The sequence below is a fragment of the Rhincodon typus genome, chromosome 35 (genome assembly GCF_021869965.1).
Source record: "Rhincodon typus isolate 14 chromosome 35, sRhiTyp1.1, whole genome shotgun sequence".
Classification (NCBI taxonomy): Eukaryota; Metazoa; Chordata; class Chondrichthyes; order Orectolobiformes; family Rhincodontidae; genus Rhincodon; species Rhincodon typus.
This window is the reverse complement of record NC_063366.1, coordinates 21,349,553-21,372,619: the sequence shown is the minus strand read 5'-3', so window position 1 is coordinate 21,372,619 and position 23,067 is coordinate 21,349,553. Positions and strand designations below refer to the sequence as shown.

The 23,067-nt window shown below is 43.3% G+C and overlaps 1 protein-coding gene across 1 annotated transcript in view; it reads left to right on the top strand.

Annotated features, from left to right (window-relative positions):
• The window catches only part of LOC109938504, a 133,379-nt gene that overhangs the window by 67,111 nt on the left and 43,201 nt on the right, over positions 1 to 23,067 (top strand). The window contains exons 8-12 of the mRNA XM_048616679.1: positions 3,273 to 3,397; positions 4,483 to 4,570; positions 7,726 to 8,073; positions 15,346 to 15,630; positions 16,159 to 16,278. Of these exons, the coding sequence (XP_048472636.1) occupies positions 3,273 to 3,397; positions 4,483 to 4,570; positions 7,726 to 8,073; positions 15,346 to 15,630; positions 16,159 to 16,278 (966 nt within the window). The remainder of the gene's footprint in view (positions 1 to 3,272; positions 3,398 to 4,482; positions 4,571 to 7,725; positions 8,074 to 15,345; positions 15,631 to 16,158; positions 16,279 to 23,067) is intronic.

Genomic DNA, 23,067 nt, shown 5'->3' with positions numbered 1-23,067 from the left:
GGGGTTTCTGTTTAAAGGCAAATAATTCAATCCTGGAGATAGTTGTGGCGCTTCATTTCCTGACATAAACATTAATTGAGGAGTTTCCCTTGTGCTGAGTCCATTCCCGATTCCATTCTTTCCCATTTCCGGTCGAGCGCAGTGAGTCCAGCTGCCTGACAATTTCTCCGTAAATGAATCCTCCCTGTCTGGCTGTACTTCCATCATGAGCCCCATCAAGGCTGTTCCACTGGCAATTTGCTTTTTTTCACACCTTTCCCTGACCCTCTGCTCTTTGGGTCCTCTCTCCCCCACTGAGCATCTCATTTCTCATTTAAATTCTCATTCTCTCCCACCCTTCGCAGCAATTTTCTCACTGAGGGACCTTCACTGTTATCCTCCATCATCCTCTGCATCAAACACCTTCCCATCTTTCTGATGAAAGGTCATCACCCTGAGACATTACCTTGCCTTCTGTCTCCACAGATGCTGCCAAACAGACTGACGTAGTTTAGATTTTATTTTTTAATTTCTTATCATTGATAATTGAAGAATCCCAATCTGAAATAGAATCAGATAGTTTTACAGCACAGAAACAGGCCCTTCGGCCCATTGCGTCCATGTCGATTCTGGTTCTGTTTCCCAGGCCTTGGCCTCTATTCTTGTCTGTTGTAGATTTTCAAGTGCGTATCTAAATTATTCTAAAATGTCTGAGGTTCGTGCTCTTTTACGCAGTGAGTTCCAGACACCCACACGTCTTTATCTCCTCATCCTTCTGTTAAAACTGACTCCTCTATGAAGGGGAAAAAAAGGCTTTGCCCTATCTAACAAGTCTATGCCCCTTAGAACATTTTACACTTCAATCAGATTCTCTGCTCAACATTCTCTGCTTTGGGAAAACAACCCCAAACCCTCCAGACTATCTTCATTGCTGAATCACTCCAGCCCAGGCAACATCCTGCTGGATGCCCTCTCACCCTGTCTCGTGCAATCATGTCTTTCCAGTATTGCACACATTACTCCAGCTGGGGTCTAACTAACATTATATACAGCGTACCTACTTATTCGTCATGCTGTCTCTCCATTGAGCTCACTGCCAGCTAATCCTCCCTCAATTCAAACTTCCCAACTCCTCTATCCCAAAATGTAACCCTGTGTCTTGACTCTCTTCCTGCAGCTTAACACGATAAAGATGATTTCACTGCTTGCTGTCATGTTCCTGATCAGAGTTCCTCTGCAGTGTTTGTGAAAAATATCTCACTACTGAATAGTTTGACTGTCAGAAGCCAAAGGTAAGTTTTCAGTCTCCATGCTTTAACTGAGAATACTTTGAAAAAGATGCAATTTCTGAGCAACATAAACAGAGACAAATCAGGATTATCATCCCTGAGATTATGCGATGAGACATTTTCACACTTGGTTGAAAGTGCATATGCTTTTATTTCACTGGAATTATTATTTCAAATGGGTTACACCGCCGTTAAAATAGCAGATTGCTAAAGCAAGTGAAGATTTTCACATTTATTCTTTAATGTGATGTGGGAGGGGCACGGTCAGTATTTATTACTCATCCCTAATTGTCCTTGAACTCAGTGACTTACTTGTTCGACCATTTGAGACAGTAGTGTTGAGTCAACCACATTGCTGTGGGTCTGGAGTCACGTGTCGGCAGGTCTGGGTGGGGACAGCAGATTTCCTTTCCTAAAGGACATGAGCAAGCCAGTTATGTTTTGACCACAATCTGAGTTCACTGCTGTCTTATCCTCCGTTCATCTCCCTTTCATCCAAACTTCCCAGGCTGAGGGATGTTACTTGGCCAATGGAACACAGTGGCAGTGGAATGGACAGTGGCAAATGGGACACCCTCATTCAAGAAATGGTCTGAGGATAGTCCAGTAAATACAGGACAGTTAGTTTCACATCAACGGTGGATAAGGCTTGAGAGGAAATAATCTCGAAAAAATCAATAGTCACTCAAAAAAATTTTAGTTCAGATATTTCTAAACTGTAAATGATCCTTGCGTAATTGATTTTATTTTAATGAAGTAACAGAAACGATTGACGAAGGGAAAGAGGTGGATATTCAGGCTGGTTCACAATATTGTGGTTCATGGGATAGAAAGCTCAGCATCAACTTCATTAGAAAATTGAATGAAGGATGGGAGACAGTGGTGTTCCCCATGGGTCAGTGCCAAAACCACTCAATAACTTGAATATTGCAGTACAGACTAAAATATCAAAATTTGCTGATGTTACCAAACTTTGGAAGTGGCGGATAGTGAAGATGATGCAAATCAGTTGCAATAGGCTGTGTATAGGCTGCAGAACAGGCTGACAAGTGAAGGATGGGGATTTACACAGAGTGTTAGCAAATCATGTGGTGCTAATGCATTTTTAAAATGCATACATTCGTGGGAAGTATGGTGGGGGGGAAGCGGTCACCTGCCCATTCTTAATTGCTTTTAACCTCAGTTCTTTGAGAGTGGCAGGATGTCAGGAGAGAGAGGTGAGTAAAGCACAGGAGATGTTGGGCTTCATAAACAGAGGAGTTGAGTACGAAAGCAGGGAATTTATGCTAAACCTGCAGAAAACTGGTTGGTCATAGCGACATGAGAACTGTATTCATTTCTGGCACCACCCTTATAAAAGATGTGGGGGCATCTGAGAGGTGGAAGGAAGATTTTCCAGAATGGTTCTAGGGAAGGGATTGTAGTTACAAGTGGAGCACGGGGATTGATAAAAAGAGTTATGGAGGGGAACATGATGGTTGAGTGATGGTTAATGTTTCGAGAGTTTTATAAACAGGAACAGAACTGGGCTCCTGTCCCAGCAAATGGAGGTGAAGCTTCTGACTTGCAAACCTCAATATCAGTCCACCTCTGCTGTCAGCAGCCCTCACTCCAGACTGTACCCATCTCTGAGAGACCAAAATTCCAGGTGAATGGGCAGCACTTCCCAAGTCAGGAAACCAAAAACAGGAAATATCCTCAATTACTCTTCCTGAACCCAGGATGAAAATTTAACTCGATGAATCTGTAACAGAATGGAAAGAATGGGCCATATATTTCCATTATTGGGAATGGGAATGAATAAATATACAATGCTGTGTCTGTTGGAAGTTTGACACATGCTGTGTATTTGTCCAGGAAGTGTCAGTGTCTGATGAGCTAATTTGTGCTGCCTGGAACCCTCCAATGATCTCAGTGTCAGAAACTTGGGTGAGATACACACCACATATTCAGACACATATCCGATAATTGTTACACTGTTTAACTTCCATTGTAACTGTTTAGTTAACAGTTTAACCCAATACCTCATTGTTCAAAGCAACAGCATACCCCTTGACCTGTCTACACCCCTGACACCCCAACTTCCCAATCAAGAGCTTGGCAAAACAAGGAATCAAAATGGAGAATTGGTTTGTGGTCTGAAGTTGGTGAAGTGTTGTGTTGAGCCCAGAAGGCTGTAAGGTACATAACTGGAAGAGGAGTTGGGACATCTGGTTGAGGTTGTACAGGACATTGATGAGGCCTCTTCTGGAGTACTGGTGTGCAGTTCTGGTTATAGGAAGGATATTATTAACTGGAGAGGGTTCAGAAAAGATTTACCAGGATGTTGCTGGGAATGGAGGGTTTGATATTTTAAATTAGACTAGAAAGACTGGGATTTTTTTCACTGGAGCATGGGAGGTTGAGGGGTACCTTATTGAGGTTTATAAAATCATGCAAACTGCCAAAAGAAGTGGTGGATGTGGGCCCAGTTACAACGTTTAAAAGACATTTGGAAGTACATGAATAGGAAGGATTTGGAGGGATATGGGCATGGCGCAGACAAGTTTAGGTTGGGACTATGGTCAGCATAGACTGGTTGGACCAAAGAGTCTATTTCTGTGCTGTATGACTCTCTAATTACCCTCTTGCACCCTACTCACTCACCGTTATTCTCTCTCACACACTATCCTACAACCCAGTTCACATCCAACTTTAAAATAAGAAAAAGTTAGGGTGTAGACTACCTTCTCAAAATATTTTGAGGGGGTCTGGTCTGATCCATCACAGCAGCGATGGACCCACCCAGTGTTCCTGCTGAAATACCAAGACCTTTACAATCTTACCTGACAACAGGAGCTGATGTTGGAAAAGGGGTCGTCCATCTCTGCTGCTCCCCTCTGTCAGTTATCTCCTGGAGCCCTGAGCTGAGCATTTGTTAATGCAGCAGAGAACAGAAAACCCATTAGGAAAAACGTGAAAAAGTAAGAACGTGCTGATCATTGCTATCATAGAGTGATTGAGGCCTTTAGCACAGAAAAAGGCACTTCAGCCCATCGAGTCTGTGCATAACACCCAAATCTTCTAATCCCAGCACTTGGCCTATGGTCTGTATACCTTGTCGGCAGTGATATGTACAATATCATCATCAGATAATCTGGCTGATTATGTCAGTGTCTCAATCCTGTAGTTGACATTGCTCTTTAAGAAATATGTTGAGAATTTTTTGTTTCAGATGAGATCCTTCAATCACTTCTTTCTCATGATGCAAGGAAGACATTTGAGTATTGTGTTGCTCCTTGGTTTTCACACTGTGCTGTCAGGTAAGCAAAAGAATTGTGACTGCAAATTGTTACTGACACTTCAGGAGCAGCATCTCTTCACCAGATTAGCTAATTTACCATAAAATTATTCACAATTAGAAAAGCATTAAATAAGGGTACTTTTCATGGGGAAACTGACTGATCTCTCACGCTGTGTATCCTTCAATCTGTTCATTCTCTAAAAATCTCATTTAGTGGTGTCATACAATCTGCTCCAATTGGAATCAGCAGCATCTAATTGCACAACTTGATGTAGAGTAAGTTCCCAGAGAAGGCCATGGATGAGGGTGTACATACACTAAACATGATCGTATCCTTTCTCTGCATAGATACTGAGGCTCTGCTGTGTCCTTCTAGCATTTTCTTGTTTCAGATTTCTATCATTTGTGGGTTTTCTTTCTTCTCATTGTTGCTGCAGCTCAGGGGTGAAAAGGCTGAAAAAAAATTACACCTGCCTTTTCTTGTCCTCCGAATTCCCTATTTCTGTCCTCTTTGTTTAATCCCATGAACACAACAAAGGCCGTATCAGCATCATACAGTTTGAAAATTTCCTTCCCTCTTTATCCCATTCAGATGCTTCTCAAAACTTGCTTCCTTGACCAGGCTTTTGGGTTTCTGCCCTAATCTAGTTTCATGTGGCTCACTGTCACATTTACGTTCTGGTAAGATTTCTCCTCCAGAAAAAAACAAATTTAACAATGAAAGTTACTTGTACAGACAATGTCATACAAAACTCACAATGATTTAAATAAGCAAATAATCTGTTCATAGTATTTATTGAGTGAGGAATGTTGCTGCAACATTGGGAGATCTTTCTAAACATTTTTAAATAGTTTCATGGGATCCTTCACTCCCACTGGAACAGACACACTATACTGTGGTTTCATGTCTCAAGAACAAGATGTCACTTCCAACAATATAACACTCTCTCAGAACTCACTGAAGTTTCAGCTCATATTGTGTGCCGAATTATAAAAGTGGAATTCAAATGTCATAAAAAATCAGTTTTCCATTGATTTTGTGCATTGGTTCTGATCTCAACAATGCCTTAATTTCAAATTGTCATCCTTGTTTTCAAATGCTTTAATTCCTCCCTATGTCTGTAATCTCCTCCAACTTCACAACCAAAGTTCCTCCTAATTTGTTTTCAGGTGTAGAGCGATTTTTTAAATTGTGTAGTCATGCATTGGTATAAAGTTAAAGGGACCAGTTTTTGCTGTTTGGACACTTTGGGTTACTGTGCTAGTTAATGGGGGGTCCTGCCCACAACTTTCTGGGAGATCTACACTAATCTGGTTCTGCTGTGTTTGGAATCCCCAAAATTAATCGCTCCGCCAATGGTGGCTGTACCTTCAGGCACCCAGGTCCTAATCTGTGTGTTACCCAAGACCATTCTCTTGGCCACCTGCCCTAATCTGTCGAATATGGGTCAGTGTCACAGTTACATTTCAAACATTCTTGTGAAGGTCCTTGGGACATTCCTGCAGGATGTAATGTTATGAGGTGGAGGTTGACCCCCCCTCCCCCGTGAACTAAAACCGAAATACCCAACAGGAGCACCCCACCTCATAATCTGTAAAAGCAGTGTGAGAAGTGGTGTCACCTGTCTTTCAGCAACTTCTAGTGGTTAAATAAAATAAATCCCTGACACTTACTTTACAATCAACAAGTAACAATTTATTTATTTAACTCTTAACAGTGAACAGATGAACTAAATTATTAACAAACGGAATAAACCCCTTCTAACTAGTAACTATTCCTGACTAACAAGATTCTATTGACCTGCTGTTCCCATAAATACAAATCCCACTCATATAAAATAAAAATGGAATTTAGTCCCTTGAAATTACAGTGAGGTTACGTGTCTTCTGGAATGTTCTGTGCCTTCTCCGTTGATTCTTTGGTCAGGACTGTTAACTAGTTGTGCCTTTGGTACCTTTATTTTTAGATAGTACTTTCTCTAAGACATAGAGAAAACTGAGAGAGCCAACAAGTCTCTCTTGAGAGCTGAGGACTGTTAACTCTGGTGGATGGCAGTTAGTTCTTTGCCCAACTGCTCCTTCTTTTATATCCTCGAAGACATATCAGTTTTTTGCAATCGGATTCGTCCTATGTTGTCAACTGTCAGATTTAAATTTAATTGGTTTCTGGTATATAAGTGCCTGGTTATTGATTGGCTAAATTCAAAAATTTGTTGTCTGAGGAAGAAAACTGCTGCTTGGTCTGCTGCCTGTATGGCCTTTCAATACAGATGTTTCAATTCGGGTGCTCTCTGTATACTTGCAAACTTTCAAGCTGCTACTCACAGACATCCATTTTTCAAAGAAAAAGCACATCAGTTTTTACAGGGACCACACAATGCTCCCCCCCGTAGCATTTTACAAGCACTAAATTCTAACTTCCTGCCTCCTAATCCACAAGTACTCTGCCCAACTTCGCAACAATAAAGACATGCTGCTTTTGTTTAAAACCATGAACAAAACTGAAGTGTATACGGAGAGGTTGGTTGCTCAGCAATGAAAGGATGAACTGCAGAATTCAGATTTCCAGCATCCACCATAATTTGCCATCATGAAGTAAGAACTCTGCTTCATTGTTCAGTCAGAAATGAGAACCCATAAAGGAGCTGAATTTCCTGCCTCTGCCCTCCTGGTGATCACTTACCATAGTGGAGCTGGAGTAGAATGTATTTAAGGGGTCTTGTGTTGGGCTTGTGGAGAATGTGGCCCATCACTGTACATCATGATTGATTTCTTCTTGTGATTCATAAACTTGTCATTGAAATTAAAAAGACAAATAATCCTTAACTTTTTTTCCCAAAAACCCTAGATAACCTTTGATGGAGAATTTAATTAACATCCCACCATTTTGTCACTCCATAATTCACAGGTTTCTGGTCAGAATTTCCCTTTTGTCACCCAATCCGTTTATGGAAACTGTTTAATGAACTAATCTGTGTGTGAATAAGGGTACAGTTAAAGTTTCTTTTTTAAAATCTTTGTCTCTTTTTTGTATTTTTCAAACAAGTAATTTTTTTTTGGTGGAATTAGTAAGATAACAAAGCATTTTTTTTGTGTCCTTTAAAATATCTCCCTGAAGATTAAATCTATTCATCTGGTGAGAGTTCTGACTTTGCAATTTTTGTATTTTGCCAGAGGTATTCCATGTTTTTGTACCAGACTATCCTATCACAGTCTCTGTGGGTGAAGATGTTGTACTAGAGTGCCAAGTGGTCCCAGCTCTATCTCTGGATACCCTGGAGGTTCGATGGTTTACATCAGATTCAGCTTCACCAGTTCATTTATATACCGGTGGACAGGATCGACCTGATGTACAGGACAAAGATTATCAAGGGAGGACAGAACTGTTTAAAGATGAATTTCCCCGTGGAAATGCTTCTCTGAAACTGAAGAAGATAAAAGTGTCAGATGAAGGGAATTACACATGTTTCGTTGAGTCCAAAACACGCCGTGATCAAGCAGTGATAGCTCTGAAAGTTGCAGGTTGGTCTTTCTCATTGTAAAGTGCGAATGATCACTGAATATAACGTAATATTCTGAATGTAGCATTTTTAAACCATGAATGGGAAATAATCAACTGCATTCTACTGGAAAATGAAAATGGCAAACCATTTGCTCGAATATTCAAGATGTCAGTAAATAATTCAAACCACTATCTACAGCTCAACCTGAAAATGATGGAATGCATATAAAATAAGTGATGAGGAAGCCAAATGCAATGTTGTTTATTGTGAAGGAAAATGAACTATAAAAGTAGAGATGATTTCTGTAATTGTACAGCGTTGTTGTTGTGATTGTAATGAAGTCAGCCAGATGGTTAACAGTTTGTGAGTTCCCAGATTGGGACTGTTAATCTGGTCCAATCAGGGAGCTCTAGCTGACAGATAAAAACAGGAGTGCCAGAGGTTCTATTCATTCTGGGACCCAGCTCTGAGGGAACTAGATCAGTGTCATGTACTGTGCAATAAAGACTTGGTGACAGGGTACCAGCCTGTCTTGAGTTATATCAGTATAAGAGAAAAACATGTTTCTGAATAGATTTGCTCACAATAGTCATCTTTGAGTTGGGGTAAGCATTTCTGGCATCATGTGCTATTTGGGAAGCTTAACCTGTTTGATCCTGCTGTTGAAGAGTGAACCCAGTATGAGGAAAAACAGCAGTTTTTAATTCTAGGTAAATGATATTGCGACAGGTGAAAAGCAATGAGTAATAGTCCTGACAGTTTGTGGACCTGCAGCTTTTTCGGTTATTAGGAGCCTACCTTTCCCTGAGGCTTCAGGTACTAAAACTTCTCAAGAGTTGATAGATTTATTTAAGGAATATTATGACCCCATGTCTCCTGTAACTCTGAGACACAATTGGTGTTATTCGACAGTTTGAGAACCAGGAGAAACCGTGATGGGATTTTTGATGAGACTAAGATGACTGGCAGAGACATGTGATTTTGGTTTAGCACTGAATGAGATCCTGAGAGACCGTTTGTTTTGTGGGATTAATGATGAAACCGTGCAAAAGTGCCGACTAGCTGAAGCCCAACGAGACTTCAAATAGTCACTACAACTGGCTTTATCATTTGAAAATGCGGCAAGTGGAGCTTTTGAGTTACAGGATGTTCTGATGGAAGTGGAGCTTTTGAGTTACAGGATATTCTGATGGAAGTGGACCCCCTCACCAGGCCAACTGAGTTTGGGGAACATCACTTGAGTGAAGGCAATTGCACAGCCTCACTCAGTACATATCCCCAACAGAGGGACTCTAGGTCAGCCCACAGCAAAATCCCAAACCAAAACCGGGCCTTGGCCAAACAGTTAAAATTCCCTTCAGGATCCAGGCTGGCAAGCCATTGTAGTTGCTGCTGGTATACGGACTCAAGAAAGCAAAAGAGACCCACTAGGCCTGAATTGAGTAAGCGAGCTCATGGGCCAATATCCTGGAGAGTGCACACCCTGCAAAGTCCACCTGCATCTGGTTTGGAACAATTAAATTGCTTTGCAACATCCAATTCAGAACCAATCAAAATAAACATCTGGTGAAATGGTCACCCAGTTCTAATGGAGGTCTATATCAGTGCGGCTGTATCAGTGATTACAGAACCAAACTTCGACAAAATTCACTCTAGACTTTAACCCTTCAGTTTGTGTAAGGCCTCAGCTTGACTGAGAACCTATACTGGGGAACCTTCACGGATTAAGCTTGCACCTTCGGTTCTGGTCTCTTTCGATAAGCATCTGGTTCAGTTACTACTGATTGTAGTAAAAGGCTCTGGCCCAAGCTTGATGGGGAGAAATTGGTTGAGAAAGATTTACCTTGACAAGCTCAACATTTTTTGATTAGAAAATGGCTGCTGAAGTGAAATCTTAATTAAATACTGGAAGTTTTTCAGTGAAGTCTGGGGACTGTCAAAGGAGCCAAGGCCACCTTGCAGGTTGACCAGGAAGTAATTCCTTGATTCTGCAAGGCTCTCCCAGTGCCATATGCCTTACATGCAGAAGTAGAGGCAGAAATCAGGAGGGTGGAAAGTGAAGGAATCACTAAACCAGTACAGTTAGTGGAATGGGCAGCAGAGGTTGCATTGACTGTGAGGCCCCAATGGGTCAGTTCACTGTTGTGAGGATTTCAGACAAATGGTAAACCACTTCTCACAGCTGGATAAATAGCCAATCCCTCTAATAGGGGACTTACATGCAGAGCTGGTGGGATGGTGGTACTTCCCAAAGCTGGACATGAGCCGTATGTACCTGCAATTCAGCTTAGGTGAGGATTCGCAGAAGTCGGCTACATAATGGTTTGTACCAACATACGAGGCTGCCATTTGAGGTATCATCAGCCTGTGTCATTTTTCAGTGGAAAACAGAGAACATTTTACAAAGTCTACCCCAGGTCGCCATTTATCTGGATGATGTGTTATTAACCAGGAAGAGCAGTAAAGAACACTTGGAGAACTTGGACATAGTTCTCAGACGTTTCTCCAAGGCAGGCGTACATCTGAGAAGGGAAATATCTGTGTTGCAGATGCGCCCAAGGGACCTACTTGGGAGACAGAGTCGACAAGACTAGGTTATATCCCGTTGGAAGATAAAGTGAGGGCGATAAAGGTGCCCCGACTCTCAGTGTATGTCGGAGCTTTGGTCTTTCCTTGGGTTGGTGAATTATTACGGGAAGTTCAGACATAACCTGGCCTCCATCTTGATGCCCTTACATCAGCTCTTGTAGAAGGATCCCTGAGGGAATGGTCGCAGAGCCAAGCTGTAGCCTTTAGGGAAGTGAAGAAGCAGCGAAGGTTTTGGCTCACTACGATCCCAAGAGAGATCTTGTATTGACATGGAATGCCTCCCCATACAGCATTGGGGTTGTTTTGGCCCACCAGTGGCCTGATGGATAGTGTCTGTTTCCTGGACCTTGGCAGATGCCGAACGCAGTTACGTCCAGATAGAGAAGGAAAGGTTTGGTGATCATTATCAGAGTGAGAAAGTTCCAACAGATGTAATTTTGTGATAGTAACGGACCACAAACCCCTGCACGGTCTACCTAAGTAGGACCAGACTGATTCGCCGATAGCTTCTGGTCAAATTCAGCAGTGGGCCCTTTTCTCAGTGCATACAATTCCAAATTGCAACACTGTCCAAGAGGCCAAGTGGCAAATGCAGATACTGTGAGCCGTCTCCTACTGGCAAATACACCACCAGTGGTGCTGTTACTGGAAGAGTCCGTACTGGTTTTGAACTTCCTGGACACCTTTCTGGTCGCCGCTGACAATGTGACATTGTGGATGCAAAAAGATTCTGTCTTGGCAAAACTAGAACCAGCCGGTAGTGATGAGGGAAACGGAAGGGCCATCACAACCAGAATTGAAACCTTTCTGGACCTGGCGAGACCAGATCACCATAGAAGACGGCTCATTATTATGAGGAGCCAGAGTGATTGTCCTGAGTAAAGGTCACCCCCAGATACTGGCTGAACTCCACCAGGGTCATCTAGGGGTTTCCAAAAACAAGATGTTGGTGAGAAGTTATAATTGGTGGCCAGGATTGGATGCAGACAAAGCCGCATTTCTGGGGCAATGCCCTCAATGCTAACAAGGACAGAAATTACCACCAGCAGCTTGCCCATGTTCGTGGGAATGGCTGGGTAAATGCTGGACTTGGTTACACATTGATTATGCTGCTCCTTTCATGGGCTCCATGCTCCTTGTCATTGTGGATGCCCATTCAAAGTGGTTGACGTGCAGAGAGTTCATTTGTCAAACGTGGGATGACAAATAGAGATAGGGAAGCTGTGAGCATCTTTTGCAATGCATAGACTCCCAGAATTGTTGGTCACAGGCAACGGGCCATCATTTACCAGCTTGGAATTCAAGTATTTCCGAAAGTCGAATGGCATTTCACTACATACCATCCATTGTCCAATGGTCTGTCAGAAAAAGAAGTCCAAACTTTGAAGGGCAGCTTAAAGAAGCAACCTACAGCATCATTCGAGACCAAGCTGTCGTGGTTCCTATTTGATGATAGGACTGCCCGTTATGCAACTGCAGGGGTAGCTCTGGTAGAGTTGCTAATGTGGAGAAAACTCCACATCAGGTTAAATCTGATCTTCCCAGAGTCTGAAATGGACATGGTGGGTGTTGAAGCCTCAATGCTGTTACCGCCTGAAGAACAGGATGAATTTCTCCTGAGATGCTCCGGGCACCAGAGGTGGGGTATTGTCTGTCACACACTACCTGTGTCCGAGGCAGAGTCCGAGGAAGCGGACCTGGAGGAAAAATGCCCCAGGAGAAGCTACAAGAAAAAGAACAGGTTTACATCCCTGGACTTAGAGGGGGAGGGATATAGTGATTGTAACGAGGTCAGCCAGGTGAACCTCATAGAAAGGCTGACGTTTCGGGCCTAGACCCCTCGAGGCCCGAAACGTCAGCCTTCCTGCTCCTCTGATGCTGCTTGGCCTGCTGTGTTCATCCAGTTCTACACCTTGTTATCTCAGATTCTCCAGCATCTGCAGTCCCTACTATCTCTGAACCTCATAGAATATGAGTTCCCTGACTGGGGCTGTTAATCCTAGTTGACAGATCAAAACTGGAGTGTCAGGGGTTCTGCTCACTCTGGGAGCCGGCACTGAGGAAGTGTCAAATACTATGAATATGTAAATGAAGAGTGACTGGTGACTGAGTTATTTCAGTTGTGAGACCACATCTGCGTAATGTCTACACTTTGGATCTATTCCTTTAATAAAGTAATTGAGTTAGATGCAGTTCAGAGAAGAGATTATCTTCTGAGGAAAGGTTGGACAAGTTGGACTGATACCTGTTGGAGTTTTGAAGGGAGGTAGGTGATCTTATTGAAATTAAAAGATCTTGTGGGGACAACAGGGTTGGTCCTGAAACTCTGTTTTCTCTTTATGAGTGGGATTAGAATTGGGGAACACCACAGAGGGTCATTAGTCTGTGGAATTATCTTCCTCAGAAAGTCATGGAGACAGGTTCAGTGAATATTTGTACACTGAGTTAGTTCTTAATTAATAAAACAGTCAAAATATCAAGGGCAGTACATCAGAAAGTGGGGTTCAGACTTACCTTCCTCACCAAGTACACTGATGTCATTGAGAACAGGAAAGAGAACAAGCACTCCTTCAGGATTTGAACCAGGGACAAGGTGATTTTGAAGGTTCATTGTTGGAATTCATTGCGGAAGGAGGCCATTCAGTCCATTGAGTCCACCCCATCCCTGTAACCCTGCATTTCCCATGGCTAAAGCACCTAGCCTGCACAGAACACCTGGAGGAAACCCTTGCAGACATAGGGAGAATGTGCAAACTCCATACATAGTCACTCGAGGATGGAATTGAACTCAGGTCCCTGGCATTGTAAGGCAGCAGTGCTGACCACTGAGCCACCGTGCTGACCAAAGTGCTTGATAAGGAAGCAATCCTTCGCTCTCCCTGCTGTTTTGCTGTTTGGGGAAGCTGGGGTCACTGGGGTTGCCGTACCGATACTGGGCAGCCAAAACGTTGTTGTGCCTGTGGTAAATCTGGTCACGGTACAGCTAACTACTGCATCACATGGACGTTCTGCAGGTCAGAAGGCCATCAACAAAAGGACTGCAGCCTGTGTATTGGCCACTTCTCCAAAACCTGCCTAAAACACTGTGTCAGTTCTGCACAGGTCGCAAGAGCCAAGGAAGAGAATATAGATACAAGGGCTCTAAGAGGCTGACAGCAGGGAATCTCTGTGTGCATCAGTAATCTCTCAGTAAACCCCAGCTCCAGGAGCAGGGAATCTCTCAGTGAACCCCAGCTCCGGGATTAGGGAATCTCTCAGTAAATCCCAGCTCCGGGATTAGTGAATCTCTCCATAAACCCCAGCTCCGGGAGCAGGGAATCTCTCGATACATAATAATCCATCCAGCAGAACAGTGCTATCTGTGTATCTTAGGAGGAATTAGAGACAGGTTGTGGAAAAATACAAGAGAAAGCTGTGGAAAGGTGGTCAGTGGTGAGGAGGGTTTCTGGAAAGAGTTTGGTAATACTGGGAGATGATGTTTTGGTGTTTGGCTGTGTGATCATGGATTGTAGTTGAATGGGTTTACATCCTCTGCCTATCAGAGGGGATTCCACTATACAACCTTTGGGCTGTCTTTCTGGATATGTTTGAAGTTATCGGAAATGGAACAGAAAACAGTAACATCGCAGTGGCAGATGTTGATGAAGGGATTCAGTGAAGTTGAAATGAAGGAATCGAGAATGATTGAGAATAGGATAAGGATCTGATTCAGATTCATTGTTATCCTTCTGGCTGAGAAACAGGGGACAGACCTGGTGGTGTTGATATTGCCTATTTTAACATTATCACCAACAGTTAAATTATTCACGCAGGCAAGGCAAGAGTGGTTAGTTCTAAATTAATGCATAGAACGTAGAACAGTACAGTACAGGAACAGGCCCTTCGGCCCACTATGTCTGGACTGACCATGATGCCACTCTAAACTAATCCTATCTGCCTGCACATGGTCCATTTCCCTCTATTCCCTGCTTGTCCATGTGTCTGTCTAAGCCCCTCCGAAAAGTTGCTATTGTATCTGCTTCTATCACCTACCGTGGCAGCACAGTAACCTCCCACCCTCTGTGTAACAAATATGCCTCGCACATCTCCTTTAAACTTTCCCCCCTCACCTTAAAGCTATGTCCCCTAGCATTTGACATTTCCAGCCTGGGAAAATGACTCCAACTATCCACTTTATCCATGCCTCTCATAGTTTATCTACTTCTATCAGGTCTCCCGTCAGTTCCGATGCTCCAGTGAAAATATTCCAACCTCTCTTTATTGCTCATACACACCAATCCAAGCAACATTCTGGTCAACATTTTTTGCATCCTGTTCAAAGCCTCCACATGCTTCCTATAGTTCAGCAACCAGAACTGCCCACAATACAACTGAGTTTCATGAGTGTTAGAACATTGTTGTTCTATGTCGTAATCTAGGCTGTAAACTCATCTGCCTTACCTGTTAAGCTGCTTGCATTAAAATAAATACTATTCAGATCACCAGTCCCGCTGTGTTCATTAACCTGATCCTGCCTGTTCTTCCTATGAGACTGACGACTGAACCTCTACGTCTTCCCCAATCACTCCACACGCTGACCTACTGCCCACCCACTGCCCCTCACCCTGCCACACTGCACTAAAATGATTATGTACTGTTGAATGAAACATGTACAATTTAAAATGAATATAAGTTTGAATAACTGATTATATGCTAATTGCAGAGTTTGGACAGCGGCCTTGGATTCATGTGGAGGAGAACAACAAAGAAGGACTTTGTGTTGTGTGTCGATCAGACGGATGGTATCCTGACCCACTGATACAGTGGGTAGATGGGAAAGGAGAAGATGTGACAGCACAGTCTGAAACAGAATTCATTCAGGACCCTACAGGCCTCAACACTGTCCAGAGTCGTATTAATGTCAAAAGTGATTCTGTAAACAAGTTTTCATGTTTCATAAAAAACCAGTTATTGAGCAAAAGACGAGAGGCCCATCTCCAGATATCAGGTAGGTGTGAGTCTGGTAATCATTTTATGAGCGATATTTCTCCCCTCCTGAAGACACTAACTCAGACTGGGTGTGAAATTCACAAGCACTGATTTGTTTCTGGACAATACTCAAGGAGCAGCTTTTCATATTTAAACCTGAAACATTGAAAAGCGAATAGACTATCCACAACACTGAAGCTGGGCCTGATGTGTCCTTACCAATTTCCACATTTCATATTCCAGCTGTGGTCACTGGATAGAGATTAGGACCAAGGTCACTGAGTATTGTGCTTTTGGCTGAGTGTTATTATGAGAAACAAATGTTTATTCACAACAGCACCTGAAATCCAAATGAATGCAAGTTCTTTCAACAAAAATTCTTATTAGCAATGGTATTATTTACCTGTATGACCTGAGAGGGAATCAGTAGCTGAGATTACAGCTGAAGGTTGATGAAATTATGATATTTTGAAGAAAATCCCAAATGTTTGTTTCACAGTTTTGGGTCTTGCAGATCAAATACTGATTCCGTTCTTTTTAATCTTAGATGAGTTCTTCCCCAGAGTCAATGCTTGGCTTGTATGTTTCTTGGTGTTTCTTGGCCTTGTGATTGTGGCTATTACTGTTGATGTAATAGTCCACAGAAAAGAAGATAAAAAGATTAAAGGTAGGAGCAAAATAGACATTTAAAGCATGACATTTATGGATGTACATTAAGGTTGAAATGAATTATAATTGTAACAGGTCCTTAATTATCTGAAAATTATTCGAAATGGAAAGAATGTAATGTGAACGGGAAATTTTAATTTTTTTTTGCTTTCAGGATAATCCCTTGCTCAACATGCTGCTTCTCTGCAAAGGAAGAAAAGTTATGTAACTGTCTCTGAGACATAATAAGCCCTTTATTAAAGTTTCATTTTGGGAGATGTGAATCAGTGGTTAGACCAGCATTTATTGCCCATCTCTAACTGCAGTTGAGAAGGTGGTGTTGAGATGTTTTCATGATCCACTGCACTCCGTGTAATATGAGTACATTCACAGTGTTTTATTTCTGTCACAGTGTGATACAACTGAGTGGCTTCCTGGGCCATCTCGGAGGGCAGTTCAAAGTCAAACACTTTATTATGGGTCTGTCTGACCAATTTCCTTTCCTGAAGGATATTAGTGAAACAGTCAGTAACTTCATTCCCACTACTATCGAAACTCAACTTTTGATTCAATCAGTGGTTGACCCCTTTAAAGAAATTCTCTCTGAGGAAGGAGCCAGTCAGGGATGGAGTGGGAAATCTGCAGGATGTGTGTGTGAACTTGCTGAGCAGTTGAATTGGGGAGCAAGCCATGTAGGATTGTGCGATGTACTCTGTAAATAAATGTTATTAGTTGTAATAAATTGGGCCAGCAACTCAAAATTGTAAGAAAAGTCAGATAGGTCCAGCCTCCAAAGAAAATGACGCTTTTTGGAAAATTAATGCCATTCAATACAGCTACAGAAGATAGATAGGGTACAGTATGTAGAAAGGTTAAAACTGTTTTACCATGTGAATGAAATGGAGCAGAAGGTGAAAGAGAGTGATTTTGTTAACTGCGTGTTGGTACAGAGGTCCAGTCTGATTTGAAACTTAACGTCCCTGAAAGCCCCTGATGTCGAAACATTTTCAAAGATTATAGGCCTTACTCAAAGGACACTGTCACCTTAAGCACCCACTGTGATTTTAGAACGTTACCACTTTAATTCATGGGAGAGCCCGTCATGGCGAGACTCAAGGAGATTATGGAGCATTGTGATTTTTGACCAACTTTAAGTAGGAGATTGTTTATTGTGTGACATTAATCATGAAATCGTACAAAAAAAGTTTTGTAAAAATTGTAAATGGATTTTAGAAGGTTGCTGGAGATTATTTTAGGCATGGAGAGTGTGGAGAAGGGCGAGCAGGAGATACAAAGTGCTCTGAGCAGCACAGTCCACCGGTTAGGATGGGAAACTACAAGCAACAGTGGGGGTGCCCGGAGTGAAGGTGCTGGTGAAAGCAAGGGAATGGATCTAGGAACTGGAACAGCCAGAATGTACAGAAGATTAAAGCAACAGCCTTGGACAGGCCCTGAGTGTGCAGAGTGTTTCCAGTGTGGGGGAAGCCAACCGCCACCACCATCACCCCTCCCTCCAGACCTGAGCAGACTTAGGGACATTAAATCCTTTGGTGCCAGAATAAAAGGACATTTAGGCATAAGTTTTGGTATAAGCCAAGCTTGCCCAGCAGTGGTAAATGGAACAGTCCAGCACCAGTGTATTGTATGGAATTTGGTCCTGAGGCAGAGTTGACATTGGAGTTATTGTTAAACAGAAAGAATGTTATGAATAGAAGTGGACATTGGGGTCTCCACTACCATCACGGGGGAGCAACCTCCATACCAGTATCTTCAAGAAGGAGCTCACCTTCTGATGTTGAAGAGCACTGGGACCAGGCTGACAAGATGTGTAGGGTGGGGGGGTGGTGGCTGGTGGCCATTACATGAATAGGCACAACGGTGGCTCCAGTGAGGTACTGTCAGCAATGCATTCAGCTGCCTTTGGTCATGGTGGCTGGTCAGGGTCCATGTTTAATGCGGCGTGATTAGCTCCAAGATATCAAATGAAATTAGCCAGAGACTTTCAGCGTCAGAGAGAGTGGAGAGGGTCACACAATCCAGAAGCCATCCCTAGATTTTTCAGAGTTAGGCCTGTGCACTGTGTGTTATTGGAGAAGTTTGAGATGGAGTTGAAGAAAATGAAAAGACCTTGGCATCATTCAGCCAGTGTGATTTGCAGAATGGGCAGCACCCATTGTGCCAGGAGTGAAACTGGATAAGTTCATTCACAGCTGTGGGGATTACAAGCTGGTGGCTGCGATGAGGCTGGATAAGCATCTCGTTCCCAACAGGAAGATCCGAATGGGAAAGCAGCTGGGGCGGGAGGGGGGGTTGGTCAGACAGTCTTTGAGTTAGACATGAGTCATGCCGAGCAGCAGCTGGAGCTGACGATGCCTCATGGGAATATATGACTATAAACACCCACAAGGCATTGTACCAGTTTACCCACCTGTACTGTATTCCAAAGAACCATGGAGAGTTTACTGCAAAACTTGCCGGTTATTGTTGTGTCCTTTGATAAAGTATCAACAAACCTCTTGAAAAAGAACATTTGTTGATTTTTGGAGAAATGTGAAGGAGATTCCAGGAAGCAGGAGTGCACCTTAATAGAGAAGCACCTTCCAGGTTAATGAGGTGGTTTATTTGGGTTATCAGATGGATGCACAGGGTTTGCACCCCCATGGAGGACAAAGTGAGAACAATCAAGGAGGCACTGGCCACTCGGAATATCTCTGAACTCAAATCCTTTCTAGGGATGGTTAACTATTGTGGGTGATTCCTCTCAAACCTTTCCACAATGTTAGCGCCACTACAAAAATGACTAACGAAACAACAGGGTCTGGAAAGGACCATAAACGGAGGCATTTAAACAGGTCCAGCAGGTGCTGCAATTATTGTGTTTCCTGGTTTGCTTCAACCAACGAGATATTACAAACATCCTCATATGGTGTTGGGGCAGTTTTATCCCACACAATGGATGATGGGTCAGAGAGACCTGTGGGAAATGCAGCAAAAATACTGTCGGACTCGGAGAAGAGCTATTTGTGAATTAAAAGAGACGACCTAGCAGTTATTTGTGGCAACAAAATGTTCCACCAATATCTATACTGGAGACATTTCATCACTGTAGTGACAGACCACAAGCCACTGTTGGGAATATAAGGCAATTTGACCAATAGCTTTGGCCTTTGAACCTCGTCCTGGGACATAAATAGCCAATGCTGATGCCCTCAGTCATGTTCCCTGACCAGAGATAGGCACAGGTCCCACAGTGTCGGAAGAGATGGGAATGGCCATGAATTTTCAAGCTACTTTATCTGTCTTAGCTCAACAAAGTAAGTACTGGGCTAACAGAAACCCACAGTTGTCAAAGGAGAAACAGACAATAGTGTGTGGCTGGCAGAAAAAGAGACTTTCAGAAGAAATTAAGGCTTACCAGTTGGGGAAAAGTGAGCTTCGTTGTGAGTATGGTATTGTCCTTTGGGGATCGAGAGCAATTATTCTTGGGTAGGAAGAGATTTGTTACTGGAAGATTTACAAAGTGCCTATCCTTTAAAATGAAGATGTTTGCAATAAGCTCTGTTTGGTAGTCTAGCATTGAAGCAGCAGTTAACGAAGTGGTAGAGTGCTGTGATCAGTGCTAATTTCAGCAGATGTTACCTGCCCCACATCCACAGTTGTGAGGTGAGTGACAGCCCTTGACATCAAGGCTACATTCGACCAAGTGTGGCATCAAGGAGCCCTCACAAAATTGGAATCAATGGGCAAACTCACTGCTGATTGGAGTCATACCTGACACATAGAAAAATGGTCATGGTTGGTGGAGGTCAGTCATCTCAGCTCCAGGACATCTCCGCAGGAGTTCCTCCAGGTAATGTCCTCAGCCCAAACATCTTCACCTGCTGCATCAATGATCTTCCCTCTGTCATGAGGTCAGAGGTGGGGACGTTCGCCGATGATTGCACAATGTTCAGCACCATTCGTGACTCCTCAGATACTGAAGACGTCCATATCCAAATGCAACAAGATCTGGACAATATCCAGGCTCGAGCTGACAAGCAGTGTGTCACTGTCACACCACACAAATGCCAGGTTATGTCCATCACCAATAAGAGACGATCTAACCACCACGCCTTGACAGTCTACGGTGTTACCATCACTGAATGGCCCACTGTCAACATCCTGGGGGTAATGACCGTAAACTCAATTGGACTCACTGCATAAACCCAATAGCTACAAGAGTTGGTCAGATGCTAGGAATACTCCAGAGAGTAACTACTCTCCTGACTCCCCAAAGTCTGTCTACTATCTATAAGGCACAATCAGGAGTGTGATGGAGTACACCCCATTTACCTGAATGAGTGTCTCTCCAACAACACTCCAGAAGCTTGATACCATCCAGGACAAAGCAGCCCACTTGTTTGGCACTACATCCACTAGCAACCACTCCCTCCACCACCCATGCTCAGCAGTGTGTACTATCTACAAGATAGTTGCAAAGTTGGTGGAGTACTTGTGGATCAGGAGGCAAGAATTTGCTGTTTGTAAAATGCTCGGGGACCTGCTGTTTCAGGTCTCATAAAATGCTGATCCCAATCTGTCCTCCTGATGGGGGGTATGTTTAGTTTGCTTTGGAAGTCAGCAAGTGTTCCTTTACTACCTCCCTTTGTTCATTGCCATTGGAGATGGAGGTGGCAAAGCAGGAGGGCTTTAGGAAATAGGTTGTTGTAACAAGAAGGTAGCATTGTTTTCACTTTCCAGGATTCGTAGTCATACAGTCACAGATTTCCACAGGAAAATGTCCATCAGCCCACTGAGGCTGCATCAGTCAAAAACAAGCTCCAAACTATTCTAGTTCCATTTTCCAACAATTTGCCCACAGTCTTGATATTGTAAGTGTCCATCTAAATACTTCCTAAATGTTATGAGTGTGTCTGTCTGTATCACCTTTATAAGTAATGATCTCCATGTTCCAGCACCCACTGGGGGAGAAAAAAGTTCCTGGCTAACGCACTGGAACTCTGCCCCTTAGCTTAAATCGATGCCCTCTGGACATTGATTCCTCCACCAGGCGGAAACATTTCTTCCCCTCTACACTATCTGTGCCCCAAATAATTTTATACATCTCAATCTAGTCTCCTCTCCTCCAAGGAAACCAACCCCAGACTATGCAGTCTCTTTCTGTAACTAAAACTCTTCAGCCCAGTCAACATTCTGGTAAATCTCCTCTGCACCCTCTCCAGTGCAATCACATCCCTGTTATAATGTGGATTTCACACTGCAGACAATCCTTTAGTTCTGCCCAAACCAAAGTTTTATATAGTTCCAGCATCCTCTCCCTGCTCTGAAATTCTGTGCCTCAGCTCATAAAGGTAAGTTGACTTCCCACGTAAATGCCGCAGTCAAGAAGGCACAACAATGCCTCTTCTTCCTCAGGCAGCTCAGGAAATTTGGCATGTCCATAAGGTCCCACATCAACTTCGACAGATGCACCATAGAAAGCATGTTGTCCGGGTGCATAACGGCCTGGTATGGCAACTGCTCTGCCCAGGACTGTAAGAAACTGCAGAAGGTGGTGTGCAAAGCCCAGACCATCACAGAAACTAACCTTCCATCCATGGGCTCCATTTACACGGTTCAGTGCTGCAGAAAGGTGGCCAACATCATCAAAGACCCATCGCACCCTAGTAATGATCTCCTGCAACCTCTTCCATCAGGCAGAAGATACAGAAGCCTGAAGACAGGCACCAGCAGGTTCAGGAACAATTTCTTTCTGGCTGATATCAGGCTACTGAATGGACTCTAGCCTCAAATGTAACCTGCATGCCTCTTAAGTCTTTCTGACCTGTACATCCTTTGCTTGCTGTGATCTGCCTGTCCTGCGAATAAACAAATCTTTTCACCGGGTTTCGGTAAACGTGACAAGAGATCAATCAACCATATGGTATGTCTTCTTTACCAGTTTATCTACTGGTCCCACTTCAGGGACCAGTGGACATGCTCACCAAGGTCCCTGTGACCCTCAGTGCTTCCCAGGGAGCTATCGTTTATCATGTACTCTGTAGCCTTGTTTGTCCTGCCCAAGGGCATTACCTCGTGCTTATCCAGATTTAATTCCATTTACCACTGATCAGTCCATCTGACCATCCTGTCCACATCCTCTTGTAGTCTAAGGCTATCCTCGTCACTGTTTACCACCTCACAAATTTTTCTATCATCTGCAAACTTAGTGATCAACCCTCCTACATTCAAGTTAAAATCGTTTATATTTTATCAGAAATAGTGAGGGCTCCAACACTGATCCCTATGGAAACCCACTGGACATGGGAAACCCCCACACCCCCCACTCGACCATCCTCTCTGCTTCCTGCCATTCAGTTAGTTCTATATCCCATTTGTCAAATTTCCTTGGATCCCATGGTATCTTACCTTTGCTCTCGGTCTCCCATAAGGGACCTTATTAAAACCTTGCTGAAGTCCAAGTAGACGACATCACATGCATTCCCCTCATCTACACACCTCATCACCTCTTTGAAAGTATCAGCAGGTTGGTCAGACATGGTCTCCCCTTAACAAAACCATTCTAACTATTCTTGATTAATGCCTGCTTCTCCAAATGAGGATGAATTCTGTTCCTCAGAATTGAATCCAATAGTTTCCCCACCAATGAGGTGAGACTGACTGGCCTGAAGTTTCTCTTGATTATCTCCTGCTCTCTTCTTTAATGACAGTACCACATTAGCTCTCCTCCAGTCGTCTGGCATTCTTGTGTGGTCAGGGAGAAATTGAAAATTATTGCCAATACCCTGCTATTTCCTCCCTTACCTCA